This window comes from Aspergillus piperis (assembly GCF_003184755.1).
Source record: "Aspergillus piperis CBS 112811 unplaced genomic scaffold BO85scaffold_1, whole genome shotgun sequence".
Taxonomy (NCBI): Eukaryota; Fungi; Ascomycota; class Eurotiomycetes; order Eurotiales; family Aspergillaceae; genus Aspergillus; species Aspergillus piperis.
Genome location: NW_020291591.1, coordinates 2626423 through 2643525, shown reverse-complemented (window position 1 = coordinate 2643525; position 17103 = coordinate 2626423). Strand labels below are relative to the sequence as shown.

Below are 17103 nucleotides of genomic sequence, written 5' to 3'. Positions count from 1 at the left end.
TGACGAAGTTCTCCGAAGGTCCTTTCATAATGTCTGTTGTTTGCTCAAAAAGAAAAAAAGAAACATATATCCCCAGCAGGCGTGGAGAATACCAATCATGGAGATCCAGGAGACGGTTAAATAACTCAAATGGAACCAAGGGTTGGTCAGGCTGGTCAACATAGATTTAGTTACGTGTATTGCCGTCTTCTATTCCTTTGTAGCACAACTAAATAACACGAGGCGGTATAACTTCCAAAAAATATTTCAAACCATCACTAGTTGTTCAATACAATACATATGATACAGGTATCGCCTTAGAGATCCACAAACCCAACCTTCATTCCCTCCGGCAATGGAGTGCCATTTCTCCTAGCGTGCTTGGATGTTGCGCAGACAGTCCTATATGAGAATGTATTGCTGTCATAAGCGCTGCAAGTGGTGCGTCTCTAGTGGGAACCGGTCTTGGTACTGGGCTTCTTGGTAGACTTCTTGCTGGACTTGCTGCCAGAGTTGCCAGAGTTGCCAGAGGAGTTGCCAGAGGAGTTGTTACTATCATTTGTAGTAGCCTTCGCAGTAGCCGTGGTAGTGGTCCTGGTGGTAGTCGTAGTAGTCGTCGTGGTGGTAGGACTGTCCGCAATATTACTGCACTTCTTGAAAGTATTGCCCGTAAGCGTAGGATGATACACCGACCCCACATACTGGTTACTCCCATTCATGATAACCCGGTACTTTCCCGGTGCGCCATTTCCTTCAAGTTTCTTCTTAGCACAATCTCGTATATCGGAACGAAAAGTCGAAGAAGAGGAAAAATTGGGGCAGCTTACCCGTATATGTACCACCCGGGATCAACGGATACTCTTGCATATTGGAGGCACCAAAGAAGTTATCGTAGTTCATGAAAGGCTTTGGATATATCCCACCACCGTTACCTTTGGACTGTCGGATGGCGTTACTGATGTCCATTTTGGTTAAAATCTCTCCGCCGCAGTTGACATCTTTGATCTTCGCGCGGCCGCGGGCAACAAGAGTACTAGGCTCATCGGCCGTTGGGTTGGCGATGGGGCTAGCAACTGCAGTGAGAGCCAGGGCTAGAAAGAGAGTGGGCTTGAGACTGAAAAGCATAATGGCTTGGGTTCTTATCTGGAAACAAAATGTTTGAGTTGGAAAGAATGTGTTGACAAATGTTTGTCTAAATGAGAGACTGGTATTGAAAGCAGGAGAGAATTGTTGAGTGAGTGACTTGAATGCGAGATGAAATCCAAAATGGTGGTTACAAGAGCCAGTCTTTATACCCTTCTCTGTGATTCTATCTTGCCATATACCTACATAGCTGAGGAGGTTAAACCCTCAAAATCACTTTTCGGCCCGAAGGAATGTCTCAGTTGTCTATACAGTATACAATCTCGCTTAGCTATGTATATCCCCATCATGGGGGCCAAAAAGGGGCCAAAAGAGATTAGTCTGCTGCCAACTGGACCAAACCGAAGATCGTCTCTACTAGTAGAATCCCGGTGCACTGAGATCCATCTGAGGAATGGGGGCCGGGCGATCTTTGACGCTGCAGCTTACGGGCCAACGGTGCCACCCGCACACGTTAGGACCCTATCCTATGGGAATCGCTAATCCTATGCGGGGTTTGATCCTATATAATGTGGAGTTGTCTCACAGTTCGTATTCTTAATATAGGAAACAAATGTTTCATTTCCCCTCCAGGAGCGCGAAGGTGGCCTGTTGGATACGGTTGTTGGCTGGTCAGTTTCTTAGTGCCGACCGCTTTCCGCGCAGCTCCAACACCCTTCATTTTGAATTGATCGAATCGTGTCCTGATCCTTCTTTCTTTCACCCCCAATATCCAGCCCTCATCATGGAGGTCTTCGCTGAAGAATATCTTGCACGACCGGAATATCAAACTACTACTGAATCGATACATGATCCTGATAGACTATGTTCAAGGATAGGATGTATATGGTTTCCAAGGGCACAACACATTCAGCTCAGGGATATCTGTGTAAGATAAGAGAGAACTAATTGTGATGTATATAATTCTTGTAAATTCTGTCAGAAATTGAGTATTCTCCATTCTGAAAGACTATGGAAAAAGTTAAATCATGATTATAATATATAATGAGCATATACCTAAGCTAATTAGAATAGATAAAATAGAGAATATACTTGTATTATGGCTACTCTAGCTGATGCATCACTGAATCTTTCTCTTGCTTGCCCATGCTAGCACCTTGCCTGCTATGAACTAATGCAATCATGTGAAGAGATTGATTATGATTACTCACTCACAGTACAATGTTACGTAGTGAATCGGTAATTGAATGTATTGTACGGTATTCAAATAGTTAGAGATAAATAAACAGAATCTGGGGCGCTCGACATAATGTAAAAAACCTGGAATTCTCGAGATATCACCACCATCATTGACATAAAGCTCTATATGGAATGCCAACATTCACTGGGACAAGTCTCTACTTATTGTTCTCTTATATCAGTAAAACTCAGTAGATGTATGTCTATGTGAAAAGAACTGCATCAAAAATATTATACAACGGTTCATTCATACAGAACTAAAGTACAGGACGCATGAGTATGTCAGCTCCGCTATTTCCACATCCCCACTATCCTCTGTTGGGACATCTTCCTCGATGGTTTGGCTGTCGTGACCTTCACCTGCGCCTTCGTAGGGAGTGAAGTAGCATTGCTTTAGTGGCTACCAGTCTTCTTACCTGGCTTGCTGCCAGACTTGTTTCCGGACTTATGACTCGTGTTGCCACTACTAGCCTTGGTGGTAGCAGTGGTAGTAGCCTTGGCAGTAGTAGTGGTGGTAGTAGTGGTGGTAGTATTTGTTGTGGTAGGGGTGTCCTCAAGATTCGTGCACTTTTTGAAACCGCCACCAGCGATGTGATAGAGTGATCCCTGGTAGACGTACTTTTCGTTCATGATGACGCGGTAGCTACCCGGTTCTCCGGCAGTCTTCTCTGTTACATTTTCAATCTTGTTAGTGCGTGCTCGCCTACTCTAATACGCGCCACTGGACAGCAAGAAAGTGCAAGACAGAAGCAGGAATGGGTTAACTTACTTCCGCTATAAGTTCCTGAGACCAATGGATACTCATACAGGGTGCTGGAGGAGCCAAAATGGCCCTCGCCATTGCCGTATACCGCTGGATACTTGCCATAGGCCCTGGCGTTTGTCTCCCTGCCCTTTTCAACCACTTTGGATTGTTCAATGGCATTATGAATGTCTGCTTTGGTAAACCTTTTACCATTGCAATCGACATCTTTCCTAGCGGCGCGGGCGACCAAGGTGTTGGCCTCATCGACTGTCGGGTTAGCGATTGGGCTGGCAATCGCGGTCAGGGCCAGGGCCAATAGAATGGTGGGCTTGAAGTTGAAAAACATATTGGATAGAATGAATGTGTTGAATTAGGGGTTTGCTTGAAGGAAAGACTTGTAATCAAAGTATGAAAGGTATTGTTAAGTGAGTGACTGAGTTGATGGCGAGATGAGGACAGGAACAATGATGCGAAAGGGCAGACTTTATACCCTGTTACATGGTTTGCATCGTACCATGAGCTACAGAGGCCGATAATATGAAGCGCCCAAGAGCGTACCAGCCCCCAAGAAGTGTCTCAGAAATCTATATAGTATACGAAGTCGCTTAGCTATTTATACTCTCGTGATGGGGTCCATGATGGGGCCAAATAGTATAGGACTGCTACCTGCTAAACCAGAATGAGAGGCCGACATTCGGGTAGCGGTGCATCTGGATCTCCTTACCAAGTGGGGGCTGGGCCATCTTGGGGGCTGCAGCGGCATCTCCCGCACATGTCAGGACCCTTTCGTATGAAAATCACCCGCCAGATGCAGGGAGCTGATCCTTTGCAAAGAGGGGAATCCCACAAATCTGATTTGTGTGACTAACATGGAAGGCTGAACTCGATCTCGTTTTCGAAACGGTTGGCTGATCAATTCATTAGTGCTGACCGCTTTCCAACCGGACCCCACGCCCATTATTTAAAGCACTCCAAGTGCGTCTTGGACTTTGTTACATCCAGAACCTCAAAGCCACCATCATGGAAGAGGCCATCAGGGAAGAGTTCGGCGAAGACCTCGTTGTACGACCAGAATTCCGAGTCATTAATGACTTGCTTCAGGATCCCGATGTTTCACCCACTGAGGCAGTCCAACGGCTTCTTCGGGTACGCGAGAACCTACACCATGGACAAGAACCCCCATCTGAAATCGATGGCAACCACACATGGTTCACCATGCTCGTGCTCGTAGAGATCATAAATCTCACACCACCTGCAAAACAACGCAAGCTCGTTGAATTCATTGCTGAGCTTCAACGTGTTGACCTTACCGATCCTTCTACCGGCCAGTCGCCCACGGCGATCGAGCTGAAACTATGGACGGAGCTTCCATACCTCGAATTATACTTGGCTGATATGTATGGGTTCAGATTCAAGGCTGGTACGTCTATTTCCCTCATCAATCAACCCGTGATTAACTCTATCAGAATATGCCCGGCAGGTCGATGAGGATCCCCAGACGGAGTATCCTCCAAGCAAGCTTCAGGAGTGGGAGAACCGGAATGCTTTTATGGCGCAGCTTACTGCGATGGCAGCTCATCTCCGCCACCCCATGGATGTATCTCTGTATGCTCTGTACTCGTGCCGATCTGCATTCGAGCAAGGGCCGCTGATAGAGGAGGCCGTGCGCACTGCATGTATCTGGTATATCCATGCGGGCCAGCGTGTGTGGGAGAATTGTCAAACCGGACGGGAATATGGAGATGATGATGATCCGCCTCCACGCCGGCGCTTTAGTATGGATAAATGGCGCATTTGGAAAGACGGACTGAAGGCGGCACAGCTGGAGTTTCCCAGGGAAAGTACGCAGGAGATGATACGGACGGCGTTGGGAGAGATGGAGAAAGCGGAGCGAGGAGAGTGAGGATCCGGAGAAGGTGCTGGAAGAAGGTATTCCGCTGGATATTAGCTCGGTAATGATACAAGGCTCGTCACGCCCTAAATATTGAATGTGCAGAGTACTTCCTCTTGTTTATTGTATTTTGCGACCAGCCAGAAGCTCCAGTGACGTAGGTATCAGCTGCGTGTGATGCATCTGTAACTCGACCAGGGCGCATATCAACACCACAGTAGTCATGGCATGAAAGCTTTCGAGTAATCATTAGTACAACTTGCAGAAGGAGATAAGTACGCAACGTGGGTATCCTTATATCAGGGACATTTCCTGAAGTGTAGAAATCCAGAAAAAGAAACTATGAAGGAGCGAGGGGCGTAGACATTTGTGAAGCTGGAGGCGAAGCAGGGTTAGCGAGTAAGTTGCACAGTAACAGCCAGACCCACGGTGTGCCCCACAAAGGGATCCAGGAAAGACTTCCTTGAAGGCCGTACAAAGGGGAACCTTTGATGGTCTTATCATGTGGTATTCTATGATACATATCATTGACTTTCAGATTGAGTATACCGCTCAGGTTTGCCATGCAGGTGAACCGGAAGACTTTCCCGAAGCCTTAGGCAGACTCTTTGGCCTCAGGCTATAGTACTGAAATAGGCAGGAACTCTCCGATCATCATGTGCAGCCTTTCCTAAAGGGGAAGGCGAAAGGAGTGACAGGAGCCCATCACAGCAACAACGCGATGTGCAAACCGTCCGTGAAGAACGCAAGTCTCTAAACAACATACCCTCTATCAATGCAGAAAACCAGTTTTCCTCCAGTTTTGAATATACCGACGCACCACCTCCTCGCCCACAGGGCCCAGTGCCCGTAGCGAAGGCGACCTTTCGCGTGCACGCGAAGTGTCCAGCAACAGCCCCCCGCACGACATGCGCTCAAAATTATCACTCAGCCAATCTGTCATCACACTGGCAGGGTTGTCTTCTCGCGTTCCGGGGAATTCTTTGACTCGTTGGATCCATTCGGGAAATGGAATAATGTTGTCCGGTGGAATGTTCGACTCTTGCGCGAGGAGCCTTATCATATCAGACCACGACTGACGGGCCGCATTATCAATATGGTATATTGAGTGGGGATCTTTTGTAAAGAGAAGGTCCGATAGGGTGGCTGCAACGATATTCACCGGTGTCCAGGATAGCACCCCATCCAATGAAGGGAGGATCTTCAATGTTTCGGCGGATCTAAGGAGAGCCGGAAAGTGCTCTACAGCATTCCAGTACCCACTTGTGGATGATCCTGCTATTTGTCCGGGTCTCACTACCATTGCGTTGAATCGGTGAGGGTGTTGACATAAGGTCTGGAGAAGGATTTGCTCGCAGACAAATTTGGCTTCCGCGTAACCGTTAGTCAATGCCCAGTCGATCGTGCCGTGGGCTTCTAAGACAGTTGCCTCGCCAGTCAACAAGGGGCTATGACCGACTGTTCCGATAGATGATATAAACTGGAACCCAATGCGATCGTCAGGCGAACAAAGCGAAGATATTTCGCAAGCTAAATCAACCAAGCTTCTCATCATCCGAAACTGCGATTCGAAGGCCGCTACGCTCTTTGCTCCATTCATGGGCCAAGCGTTGTGGATAATATGCGTTATAACTCTCTTCAATGTATCATACTGCTCAATTGGAAGTCCTAGGAATGACTCTCCATCTTCCATGGCAAGAACTCTCACTTTGTCCCACTCGTCTGCAGTCAAAGTTATGCCGCGATCGGCCAGTGCCCGTCTTTGCCGCTGCATTGGTTGCTCCACACAACCTCTGTTGATGCAGTAAATGCGTTCAACTTTCTTCATCCGAGCCAGGTGTGCCACGAGATGACTACCCAGGCTGCCAGTGGCTCCAGTGACCAACACCCCTACAGAGCCTGAAACAGTCCCTGCACCAGGTACAGGAACCATGAAACCTTCAATAGCGCGCGAAATGTATCTATCAGTAGTTTGTCTACGAGCGGCGGAGTCAATTCCCACGAGAAGATCTATGCTTTCTGGTTTTGGGCCCAGAGGCAGACGTGCGTTTTGATTTCCCGTGCATGTGGCAAAAATGACGCGTTGAACACTCACTTCCGGTGAATAACCATCTGTCCAGTCGACATGACCATACCCAACGGCATGCAAATCTGTCTCCCAGCGTCGCTCGCTGGTAATGGCATGAGTGCGGCCGTCATTAAACACCCACCAACCGCGAAAGAGTCCGAATACTATGTCAATGGCAAATTGCGGTCGGGTCATCTCGAGCATCATGACCACCCCATCAGGCCGTAATGCTTCTCGCATATGACTAGTTGAGACTTGAAGGTTTGATGTCGCATGCACAGCATTGCTCGCGATAATGATGTGCTGGGTCCCGACGAGATCATCGGCTGGCGCCTTCTCTATATCGTGCACTCTATACCTTACAAATGAGTAGTCTTTGAACCGCCGACGACCTTGAGCCAAGAAAGCAGGCGATATATCGCTGAACGTATACTCAACAGGAATTCCAAGTTTAGCGAGACCTGGAAGCAGCCACTTGGTACCACCCCCAGTACCGGCACCCATCTCGAGGATCCTAAGTGCCCCCCCTGAGTTTTTGTCAAGTTTACTCGCCAGACGCTGAATAAAATTCAACATTTGCTTGTACCCGGTGACATTGTGAGACTCATCGCCGTACATCCAGGAAACAAGTTCTTGTCCCTCTTTGGTTCCGAAGATAAGCTGAAGGCCGTCCTGGTTACCGCGCAGGACAGAAGCCAGCTTGCTCCCTGTGTAGAAGGCAAGCTTGCTAGCACCTGCGAATTCAGGATAGCTACGGTTAATATCTTCTAGGATTGTGGCACTAGACTTGTCGGTCCATGCGACTCCTGTGCGGATCGCGACCGTCCCTTCCATGTCCACAAGACGGGCTTCTTCTAGCCGTCGGTATAAGTAGTCGACCAACTCTTGATGCTGGGGGTCATGAGGAATGCGGTCAAGATGTGCTCCTGGCTGCGTGATGCGTATGTGCGAGCCTAGAACCTCGAACGCCTCTAGCGTGAGGGTGACGCAGAGCTGCATTTGGAGAGGATTGAAGTTGTGGACACGCCCACTGCAGTGATTTTCCGACAGGAACTGATCGGTTAAGGCTTTGGTTTCACCGAAAGCCTTTAGGACAATTTCTTCAGGTAAATGGAGTTCTGTGGTGTCTGTGCTGGCGCTGGTATTTGTTTCAGAAGACACATCGACCGAATCGGTATCTTGGCCACCATTGTCGGATGTAGTGTTGCTATCAATGCTCTCTTCTTGGTTATTGATGTCTAATCCCATCGCTTTCTGCACTGCAACGACAAGCTCGCGGAATGTCTCTGCCTCCATCAAGGCCGTGGCTGGTAGGGTACAGTTGAAGGCTTCTTCCAACTCTCGCGCCATTTCCATCGCCATCAAAGAATCCACGCCCGCATCTGCTATGTTATTATCATCGCGAATTTCGCTGGGGTCTACGGCGCAAAAGTCAGCCACCACCGACTTGATGCGTGCGGGCAGATCCGCATTCTTGTGTTTTTGTTTTCTATCTGCCAGTGGCGCCCGGTCGTTCTCATCCAAAGCAAGTGCTGAGGTCGCCGCAGGTGTAACGGGGTTGACCTGGGAATCGCCCAAGTTCAACCTGGCAAGGATCTTGCAGAACATCGCTTTCGGCACACGCGAGTATTTCATGCCGGTGAATATCTCCACCAATCGACCACTGCAAGGTTCAAAAACAAAGATATCGCTGATATAAAACCCATCCGATTGCTCATGTGTCGCTAAAACATCCCATGTTTCCGGTCGCGGTGTCTCCGGGTCCGCGTACAACGGCGTGCGCATCCACCGTTCCATTCCACTAGCGATATAGATTTCCGATGGCAACCGGTCTGTCATGCAATTCACCCAGAACCCGCCAACCTGGCTAAAGGAGTCGCAGAGGAATGTGTCAGCCCAAGTCTCAGCTAAATATTTCTTGACTACGCGCCCGGCGGATTCGTGCCCTTTGCCTACTAGTTTTGTCACCCCGCGATATTTCTCAGAATAGTCAACGACTTCGGAGAAGTATCGGTAGATATTGCGGCCTTGCAGCACATCATCTACATTTGGATCGTTGAGAAGTTCCTGACAGCGTCGATGATTTATCAGGCGACCGTAGCGAGCAAACTCGGAAGAAAGGTCAGCGTCGTCGGGATCAAACATTTTTATCTGGGCGACGCAATGCTCCAGTTGAGAGCGAGCACCTTTCTGGCTATCTTCGCTGATATATTTCATATCCCAGATGAATTTTTCCTTGCTCTGGCGGTGCAGCAGGATATAGACATCTCGGCTGTCAAGCCCAAGTGGTGCATCGCTTGTTACATTCCGCACTTGTGGAATCTTCCCTCGTCCTTCTGGCAGGCTCCGCAGTGCTTCTACAACGTTGTCCAGCATATGCGACGCTGGAGCAAGAGGAGTTGTCCGCGCGCCTACATGACCAGATAATGCTTCTTTGTACTTGCAGTGGGTGGTGTTGACGCGAAACTTGGCGATCAGCTGATTTTTGTCTTGATAGCCAAGAAACTCCAGTGTCTGGTCACTTTGAGAATTGATCTGTTGAGGTGTAACTATCGGCAAAGGCTTATTATCCATCCAATGTCGACTCTTCTCAAACTGATACGGCGGTAATAATATAATGCCGTAATCTGGGGTTTGGGTGAAGTGGTGTGCCCAGTACGTAGTGGGCACACCCTCTTTCCAAAGGCCTATCGTGGCGTCCGTCAAGTCGCCGACACCGTTCTGCCCGGTGATATTGACAGCTTGGAATTTATGATTCGGGCTGGAGGCCTCTAAAGCGCGACTAACCATCAGCGTAATTGTTGATCCGGAACCCGCTTCTAGCCAGAGACAAGAGGGGTACTTCGCAGCCAGACGCTCAACAGCATGGCCGAAATACACAGGGTGCCGTAGGTGATCTGCTACTATACGTTTAGGCGGCAAACCGGATACCGCATGCTCCGTCGCGCGTTCTAGGTGGATGTGCGGCTCGCTGAGCGTCAATTCCTGCGTTATTTTGTGCAGATCAGACATGAGAGGCTCAACTAATGTACTATGGAAGGCATTGGTGACATCTAGTCGCTTCCACCGGAGACGCGAGAACGTGTGGTGCGTCGTGAGAGTCTGCTGGACTACGCTTATTGCTACTGTGGGACCAGCGAGTGTGAAGCTACGAGAACCATTAAAGCAAGCAATGCCTACGGGGGCTACGCCAGTGGGTGTTGCCTTCGTAGACTGGCTTAGAAGACCGTCGATATCCACCTGGTCGCCTTCGACCGCTATCATCCCGCCGGGATCGGTGCCCCAATTATCACGGATAAGACGAGCGCGGTGGGCGATTAAGGCCAATGCATCTGCGAGAGATAATACGCCAGATACGCACATGGCTGTGAGCTCGCCGAAGCTGTGGCCAACAACGGCAGAAACGAGAACACCGCAGTCCATCCAAGAGCGCGCGCACGCGTACTGCAGTGAGAAGAGCTGTGTTTGCAGCTTAACGTGGTCTGTGATTGGGGTGTGCTCGAAGATGCTGGGATAGAGGCTGGGATAGTCAGATAGCCGAAGTAGACGGTCGCATTCGTCCAGATGGTCGCGGAACACGCGCATGGTGTCGTAAACGGTGCGGTCTAGGCCCACGAAGGTGGACACTTGGCCTCCGAAGCAGAGCACAACGGGGGATACATGCTTCTTCGGCCGGATGAACAGTATGTCCTGCCCGTCGGCTACAGAAGCTAGTTTTGCATCCAGTTCATGTATCGATGAGCAACTGAAGACAAGTTGACAGTCCAACGTCGGATTCATTTGGCGACAGGCGCTAAAGGAGATATTAGCCAAGGAAGAGGCGTGTTTTGAGGACAGTGCCTTTCTCTGCAGAAACTGCCGCAGTCGTCGCGCATAGTCGCGGATCCTAGTCTCATCCAACCCACACAACCTGAACGGCAGTGAGAGCCCGTCTCGATGCACAGTACTGACCTGCTCCCCAGACACAGGAGCCTGCGTAACCACAACGGAGGCATTCGACCCACATGCCCCATAGTTATTAATTAACGCGACGCGATACTCCTCTGCCCAACCTTCTAACGCGGTGGGAATTTTAATCATTCCATCAGCCTTGATATGCGGGTTCAACTTCTCAAAGCCAGGCTGCGGGGGGATCATCCCCTCATGGATCATCAGCAGCACCTTCACCAGCGCCACCATCCCCGACACCCCCTCTGTATGCCCTACTAAGCCTTTCACCGATCCCAGCGACAGCCTCCCCTTCCTCCTCACACTCCCAGCCATTACCTCACTGACACTGGCATACTCTGCCGGATCCCCCGCCTGCGTGCCCGTCCCATGCGCCTCCACAACCGACACATGTAGTGGATGAATCCTTGCTCGTCTCGTAACCTTTTCAAACAACCCTGCCAACGATCCCGCATGCGGCACCACGACAGGAGTACAACTATCATTTTGCTCGACGGCTGTACCAGCAATCGTTCCCAGAATATGATCCCCATCTCTGACCGCATCGGACATCCGTTTGATGAAGATCGCCGCGACCCCTTCGCCGCGGCAGTACCCGTCCGCCTTAGCGTCGAATGGTTTGCATGGCCCTGTGGGAGAGAGAAACGACGCGCCATTCAGGTTGTCAAATCCCAGCGGACTAGTGATGCAGTTCGCTCCGCCGACTAAGGCTGCCTTACAGTCGCCGTTCATGATGGCTCGACACGCATGGTGTAATGCGACAGTAGATCCGGAGCACGCCGTATCGATACATAGAGCTGGTCCGCGCCAGCCGAAGTAGTGACTCAGTTTGCCGGCGATGAAGCTCCTCAGCAGGCCTGTGGCGGCGTAGGCGCTGGCTGGATGGCAGTTGACGTTATGTTCGTAGTCCACTGTGCAACAAGATACATAACATCCTATCTCTTTAGTGATATTCTTCTTGTGAGGAAAGTATCCCGCTTGTTCCAGTGCCTGATACGCCACCTGAAGAAGCAGCCTCTGCTGGGGATCTTGGGCCATCACCTCTCGGGGTACCTTCTTAAAGAACTTGTGATCGAAGGCATCGATATCGGAGATGAAATTCCCCAACCAGGGCCGAGTCGTGGCATCTGGCCGCCACGGCGTCTCATAGTCTTTGTATCGCTCCGGAGGGAGCTTCCCATGCTGGGACTTGCCAGCGCAGAGCAACTGCCAGAACTCGTCGAGGTCGTCTGCGCCCGCGACGCGAACTGCCATTCCGACTACTGCGATATCGTCATCGTAAATGCGAGGCGGGTGCAATGGTGAGATGATTCGGGGGTAGATGTCGAGCTGGAGGTCGTCGAAGTGGATGATACGGTCGCGTAGATTGCGGTGGAAGGAAGGAGGGATGCAGCGCTCATGGCCGAATTCTATCACGATCGCGTTGGTGTTTTGTAGATGTGAGTGGTATATTGATGAGAATGTCTGGTACCACATGCACTGCTGGGAGAGGACGGATTGTAGGACAAGGCGGTGGAGGGGCCCAAACTGTATAGGCTCGCCGGTGATGTTCGGCCATGTTTGATGCTTAATCTGGGATGCATCAGGGAGCTGCAGCGTAGAATGTGCATCGCAGAGAGCATAGAGCGCATCGAGGGTATCATGGTGTCCGGACCAGTGGTATCGGCCGTTAAAGTCGATATGGGCAGCCGAAAGTCCAACGCCATGCAAGGCTTGTAGTAGGGAAGAGAGACTACTCCTCGGAGCCATAATCGTGCTACGATTATCATCATATCGAACCGTGACGTACGCCTACACAATCAGTATACCTCCAACACCCCCCCCAAATCAGAAAGACCTACCTCAGGAAATCTTCCCAGCACCCCCTCCAACACACCCTCATCCTCTCCATACCCAACAGTAACAGACGTAAACCTCCTCTCCGCCTCCATCGCATCCCCCATAACCCCAAGCAACATCGCCAACCGTACCCCAACCGCCCCCCAAACCTTCAACCCATCTAGCCCTTTCCCTTCAGCCACGGTGGCAGCCGCCACAGCAGCGCTCAAAAACCCAATACAAAAGCCCACAATCTCCACCCCATCCCCATTCCCGCCCCCTTTACCCCAATCCTGAAGTCTCAAAAACTCCCCAAACTGCACCAAATGCCCCACCATGAACAACGGCGCATGCAATACATACGGCAGGGGGAACCACTCCTCTTGAATCTGCACATTGGGACCTAAAACCCAGCGACAGAGTTCGCGGAGCTTAGTCTCTGTGTTTGGGAGGCGTTGCCGGAGACAAGGGATGTAGGTGTTGAAGTGGTGGAAATAATCTGGAAGTGAGGCGAAAGCGTCCAGCACCCAGTGATTCTCTGGATGGGAGTGGATGGTATCTCGGAGGAGGTGGAATTGGGTGGGTGTGAAGGTAGGGGATTGGCAGCCGAAGAGAAGGATTCTTGTTTTTTCTTTGGATTGTTGCAGTTGGGTGAGGAGGGTGGTATGTTGGGGATGATGATGTTGTTGTTGTTGCTGTTGTTGGGGTGGAGGCGAATTGGTGGGCATGGCGATACGATGTTGATTGATTGATGGCCTTGTTTTGGAGAGTCGGTCAATAGTCAACTAACCCGTTATCCCGTTAACCGGTTATTCAGTTGGGTAGGGCAATTGGGTGATTTGGGGAAATAGAGAAGCCACCCAAGCACTCGTATTCGTGACCCAGCCTAACTTAGCATTTGCTAGTTTGTACCCTATGAGCCAATAAGCTTGCTGAAGAGTCCAGTTATATTGAGACAGCTCGTATATCGTTGGATATGACAGACGCTTTTGCTTTTTTATGCTGGCCTTGGCTCAACGTCGGCCGGAGTTAGTTAACCGGGTTATCTCGTCGGGTAAGCGTAAGCATCACCGTATCAGCGAAATTACTACCTGCTTGTAAGGTTAGTTGAGAAATGTGTGGAAGAAATACGGTGGGTACGATACTAGAGTGAGTTTGGTCGGTTGTACGAGTGACCACGACGGGGCTTTTGTTTTAATGAGCGGTCAGAAGGGGAGGGGATATATTCTGGGCAGAGGATTGGATTGGATGGCGGGGAAAAGGACGGCGGAGTTATTGAGGGACGGAGTTTCCATAGTGGTTGGTGAGGGTTGTTACTATGGACACGGTGTAGAATAGGGGTTAGGTGTTGAATGGGTTGAAGTGGATTAAATAATGGGATTGTAAATTATATTATCTTTCTATTTGACTCACGAGAAAGTAGGTTTCTTGTTCGTCTACTTTCTCTTTCTGCTTCCTCTCTTCTGCGCTTCCCCGCCATGAACCAGCACGGATGATACCATTAGCAAATGGTATAGTAATTAACCTTTTATCAAAGTTCGCAGATGACATATCGCAACTGCTTCGAAAATCCAATCAATGTCCAAAGAATGAAACCCGAGTACTCCCCGCTTATCCCAGTCCGACCAGTCGACTACACCAAACGCACCCGTACCATACCCTAACCCCTTGAAAAGAATGACAAGATCAAACTGAAACAACACAACGAAAGAAATCAACGATAGATGTTATTGAACCGACAACGGCGGACTCTGCACGGGATTTTTCACCCTATCGAGATCATGCAGGCTCTCGACCAGGTCATGCATCATCATCTCGAACGACGGATCGAGGTACCCGTGCGACGAGAGGAACTCGGTGCACATCATCAGAGGGATCGGCGTAAGGGGATGCACCTATGACCATTAGTTTCTAGCTCCACTACCAAAGGGGCATGACGAATTACCTTAAAGTACCCCAGTTGCCCCTGCATCTTCACCAACCCCACTACTTCGTGTGCCGCCAGGACACATACCCGCTCAAAATCAATGATCCCCAGCAAGTGATCCCCGGATTTCCAGGTAATGCTCTCGAGCACACTGTGCAGGAACAGAACCATGCTTTGGGCCACGATGCGGGCGAACATCAGCATGGGATCAACATGCGGATAGCTGGACAAAGTGGCAATGCGGTAGGTGAGCAGTTCGTGTAGATAGTTGTGTCGCGTCCAGAAGTTGTCCGAGGGGAGATGAGTGAAGTTGGGCGGGTGGATTTGTTCGACGGCTACGGTTTGGCGGTGGGTGAGAGCGCGGCCGACGATGGTGGCGATGAGGATGAGTTCGGTGAAGGAGGAGAGCGGATCCGGGAGGCCGAGGGTCGGAGTGGCAGTCGGAGTAGGTGGTGGGGGGTGAGGGAGAAGAATTTGAGAGTGAGAGGATCGACCAAAGACAGTGGGAGAGGGCATGGTGGTTGCAGTGGGAATAGGAGAAGTAGGGGCAGAAGGAGACATGACATCGGACAGGTAGGATGTCAGGGTGGGCTGTCCAGCTTGGAAGTCTTCTTCCGGGCAAGGGAGGCGTGTAGTGATCTACTTCATTAGAAGTGTTCGTAATCAGGAATAGAAGAGGGCACTCACCAACTGTTCATCCAAGGTGAACGGCAACCCGTTGTGGAAACTGATAAACCGGTCCAGACTGTAGGCCATCCAGAACGTCCGGCGTTGCTCCTCCAGCCCAATCCAGTCCACCAGCACCGTCTCGTGCTCGCGCGCCATAGTCACTGGACTATTCGGGTCATCCAGCTCGTACAGTCGCATCCCCAGGACCAACCGGCAACATCGCCCCGTACTCATCCATGCCTGCAGCGGCGATTGCTGCATGTACTCGTAGATGCAAACGAGGATCCAAGCCTGTGCTGGCTCGATCCCGGGCGCCGTATCCGTAGGGGGTCCTTGGAGGTCCAGCGAGTCGAGCATCCGGCGCGTCTCTGCATACAACCGGTCGCGGAGAGACTGAAATTGGGCCGACATACTGGCCGCCAGCGTCCACATGGCATACTGAAGGCAGGTTTGCGCTTCCGTCTTCTTGGGCTGCTTCGCCCAGGTGTGGTAGCGCCAGCGTTGCAAAATAGGGGCAAAAGGGTGCACCCGATCAAAGTAGAGTTGGTCCCTGCACAAGTTAGTGGACATTCCAAACAATCCAAGAGAAGCGTACAGATCGGCTCGCATCAAGTCAGACACGAGGCTGGAAGGCCGGTTCGGAGATTCGGGCGATCGCGGAGATCGCGTCCCAGTCCGGCGGTCATGGTCATCACTGGACTGATCGGGCATCGTGCCTGACATCGGATCGGGCAGCGGAGGCAGGTCTCGTAGCGGATCTTCTTCACTGTCGCAGTCAATGACCGTGCCCTCAAAGATACTGGCCATCTGATGGTTGATTTCGGGGTGTTGGTCGGCCAGACATCGTTCCAGTGCGGCTGAGACGATTAGTCTCTGTCTTTGGGGTCGTGTATTTAGAGCACTACCTACCAATGCGTGTGCGAAGGGTCCGTAATTGTCCCTTGCGGGGTCCCCGGGGTAGCCTTGTCGTATTAATTTTGCACTCGATGCCCGTCTCGAAGCAGACCTGACACTGGGGACGTCGTCGGTCACAGCGAACCTTGCGACGACGACATTCCTCACAAGCGGATCCCGGTCGCTGGCGGGAGATAGTAGGAGTAGAGACCATCCTAGTGGTAATGGTCGAAGGGGGTGAAGAGACAAACAGAGAGGAAACTTTCAGTTCGCAGAGGGATTGGGGCTGGGGTGGAAGTGTGGCCTAGCACTTATAGCCTGTAGGAGTCGAGGCTGCAGCGGCAACACACCAGTAAAAATGAGAGGAACAAACAGGAGCAGGAGCAGCAACAGCTTATGTGATGAACAGGCGCCGCCGTGATAAGATCCAACGAAGAGGATCGACCCGCGATAGCGTGCTGAGAGGGGGGATGGAGACGAGAAGGTTGGCAGGCGGCAAAAGACCCAGTGGGCAAGAAATGCAGTAATGGAACCACCGTGGCTTGCTTTGCTTTTGTCTATTAAGCTCATAGGCACGGTCAGAGGCCCGCCATGGAGGGGATCTGCTGTACGATCGTGTGATACTAAGTGCCAGGCCTGCAGCTGCAGCAACCTGCAGTGCAGCAAGCAGCTCGCATCCAACAATAGGCCAACCAAGAAAGCAAGAGACAGACCCTGACGTCTGGCCTGGTTGTCAGTTGGACGGGTTCCTACTGTGAGCAAGGCACAGCAGCTTCTCGCCGGGTGACAGGAAGTTGACGACAGAAGTTGGCAGCGGATTCTGCCGTCCCTCAAACTATTGT

At 50.9% G+C, this 17103-nt stretch overlaps 5 protein-coding genes across 5 annotated transcripts; 1 reads left to right on the top strand and 4 right to left on the bottom strand.

Moving 5' to 3' along the window:
• Positions 1-341: 341 nt before the first annotated feature.
• Positions 342-1104, bottom strand: BO85DRAFT_495321 (Ribonuclease/ribotoxin; the record flags this gene model as incomplete). Its single annotated transcript, XM_025663907.1, has 2 exons — positions 342-730; positions 807-1104. The coding sequence occupies 2 exons, from the start codon at positions 1102-1104 to the stop codon at positions 429-431; spliced, it is 600 nt and encodes a 199-aa protein (XP_025521355.1). The 3' UTR covers positions 342-428.
• Positions 1105-2548: 1444 nt separating this feature from the next.
• BO85DRAFT_515937 (uncharacterized protein) lies at positions 2549-3505 on the bottom strand (the record flags this gene model as incomplete). The annotated part of the gene is made up of 3 exons (XM_025664816.1): positions 3071-3505; positions 2718-2969; positions 2549-2661 (listed from the first exon to the last, which is right to left on the bottom strand). Exons 1-3 carry the CDS (start codon positions 3390-3392, stop codon positions 2549-2551), a joined length of 687 nt encoding a protein of 228 aa, XP_025521354.1. The 5' UTR covers positions 3393-3505.
• Positions 3506-4066: 561 nt separating this feature from the next.
• Positions 4067-5029, top strand: BO85DRAFT_387763 (DUF3632 domain-containing protein; the record flags this gene model as incomplete). Its single annotated transcript, XM_025656682.1, has 2 exons — positions 4067-4466; positions 4513-5029. The coding sequence occupies 2 exons, from the start codon at positions 4067-4069 to the stop codon at positions 4947-4949; spliced, it is 837 nt and encodes a 278-aa protein (XP_025521353.1). The 3' UTR covers positions 4950-5029.
• Positions 5030-5709: 680 nt separating this feature from the next.
• On the bottom strand, positions 5710-13499 carry BO85DRAFT_361113 (putative polyketide synthase; the record flags this gene model as incomplete). The annotated part of the gene is made up of 4 exons (XM_025655580.1): positions 5710-8520; positions 8569-9434; positions 9528-12744; positions 12795-13499. The coding sequence occupies 4 exons, from the start codon at positions 13497-13499 to the stop codon at positions 5710-5712; spliced, it is 7599 nt and encodes a 2532-aa protein (XP_025521352.1).
• Positions 13500-14121: 622 nt separating this feature from the next.
• BO85DRAFT_473971 (fungal specific transcription factor domain-containing protein) lies at positions 14122-16817 on the bottom strand. The gene is made up of 4 exons (XM_025662649.1): positions 16277-16817; positions 15386-16224; positions 14717-15337; positions 14122-14666 (listed from the first exon to the last, which is right to left on the bottom strand). The coding sequence occupies exons 1-4, from the start codon at positions 16473-16475 to the stop codon at positions 14499-14501; spliced, it is 1827 nt and encodes a 608-aa protein (XP_025521351.1). The 5' UTR covers positions 16476-16817; the 3' UTR covers positions 14122-14498.
• Between the last annotated feature and the right edge of the window lie 286 nt (positions 16818-17103).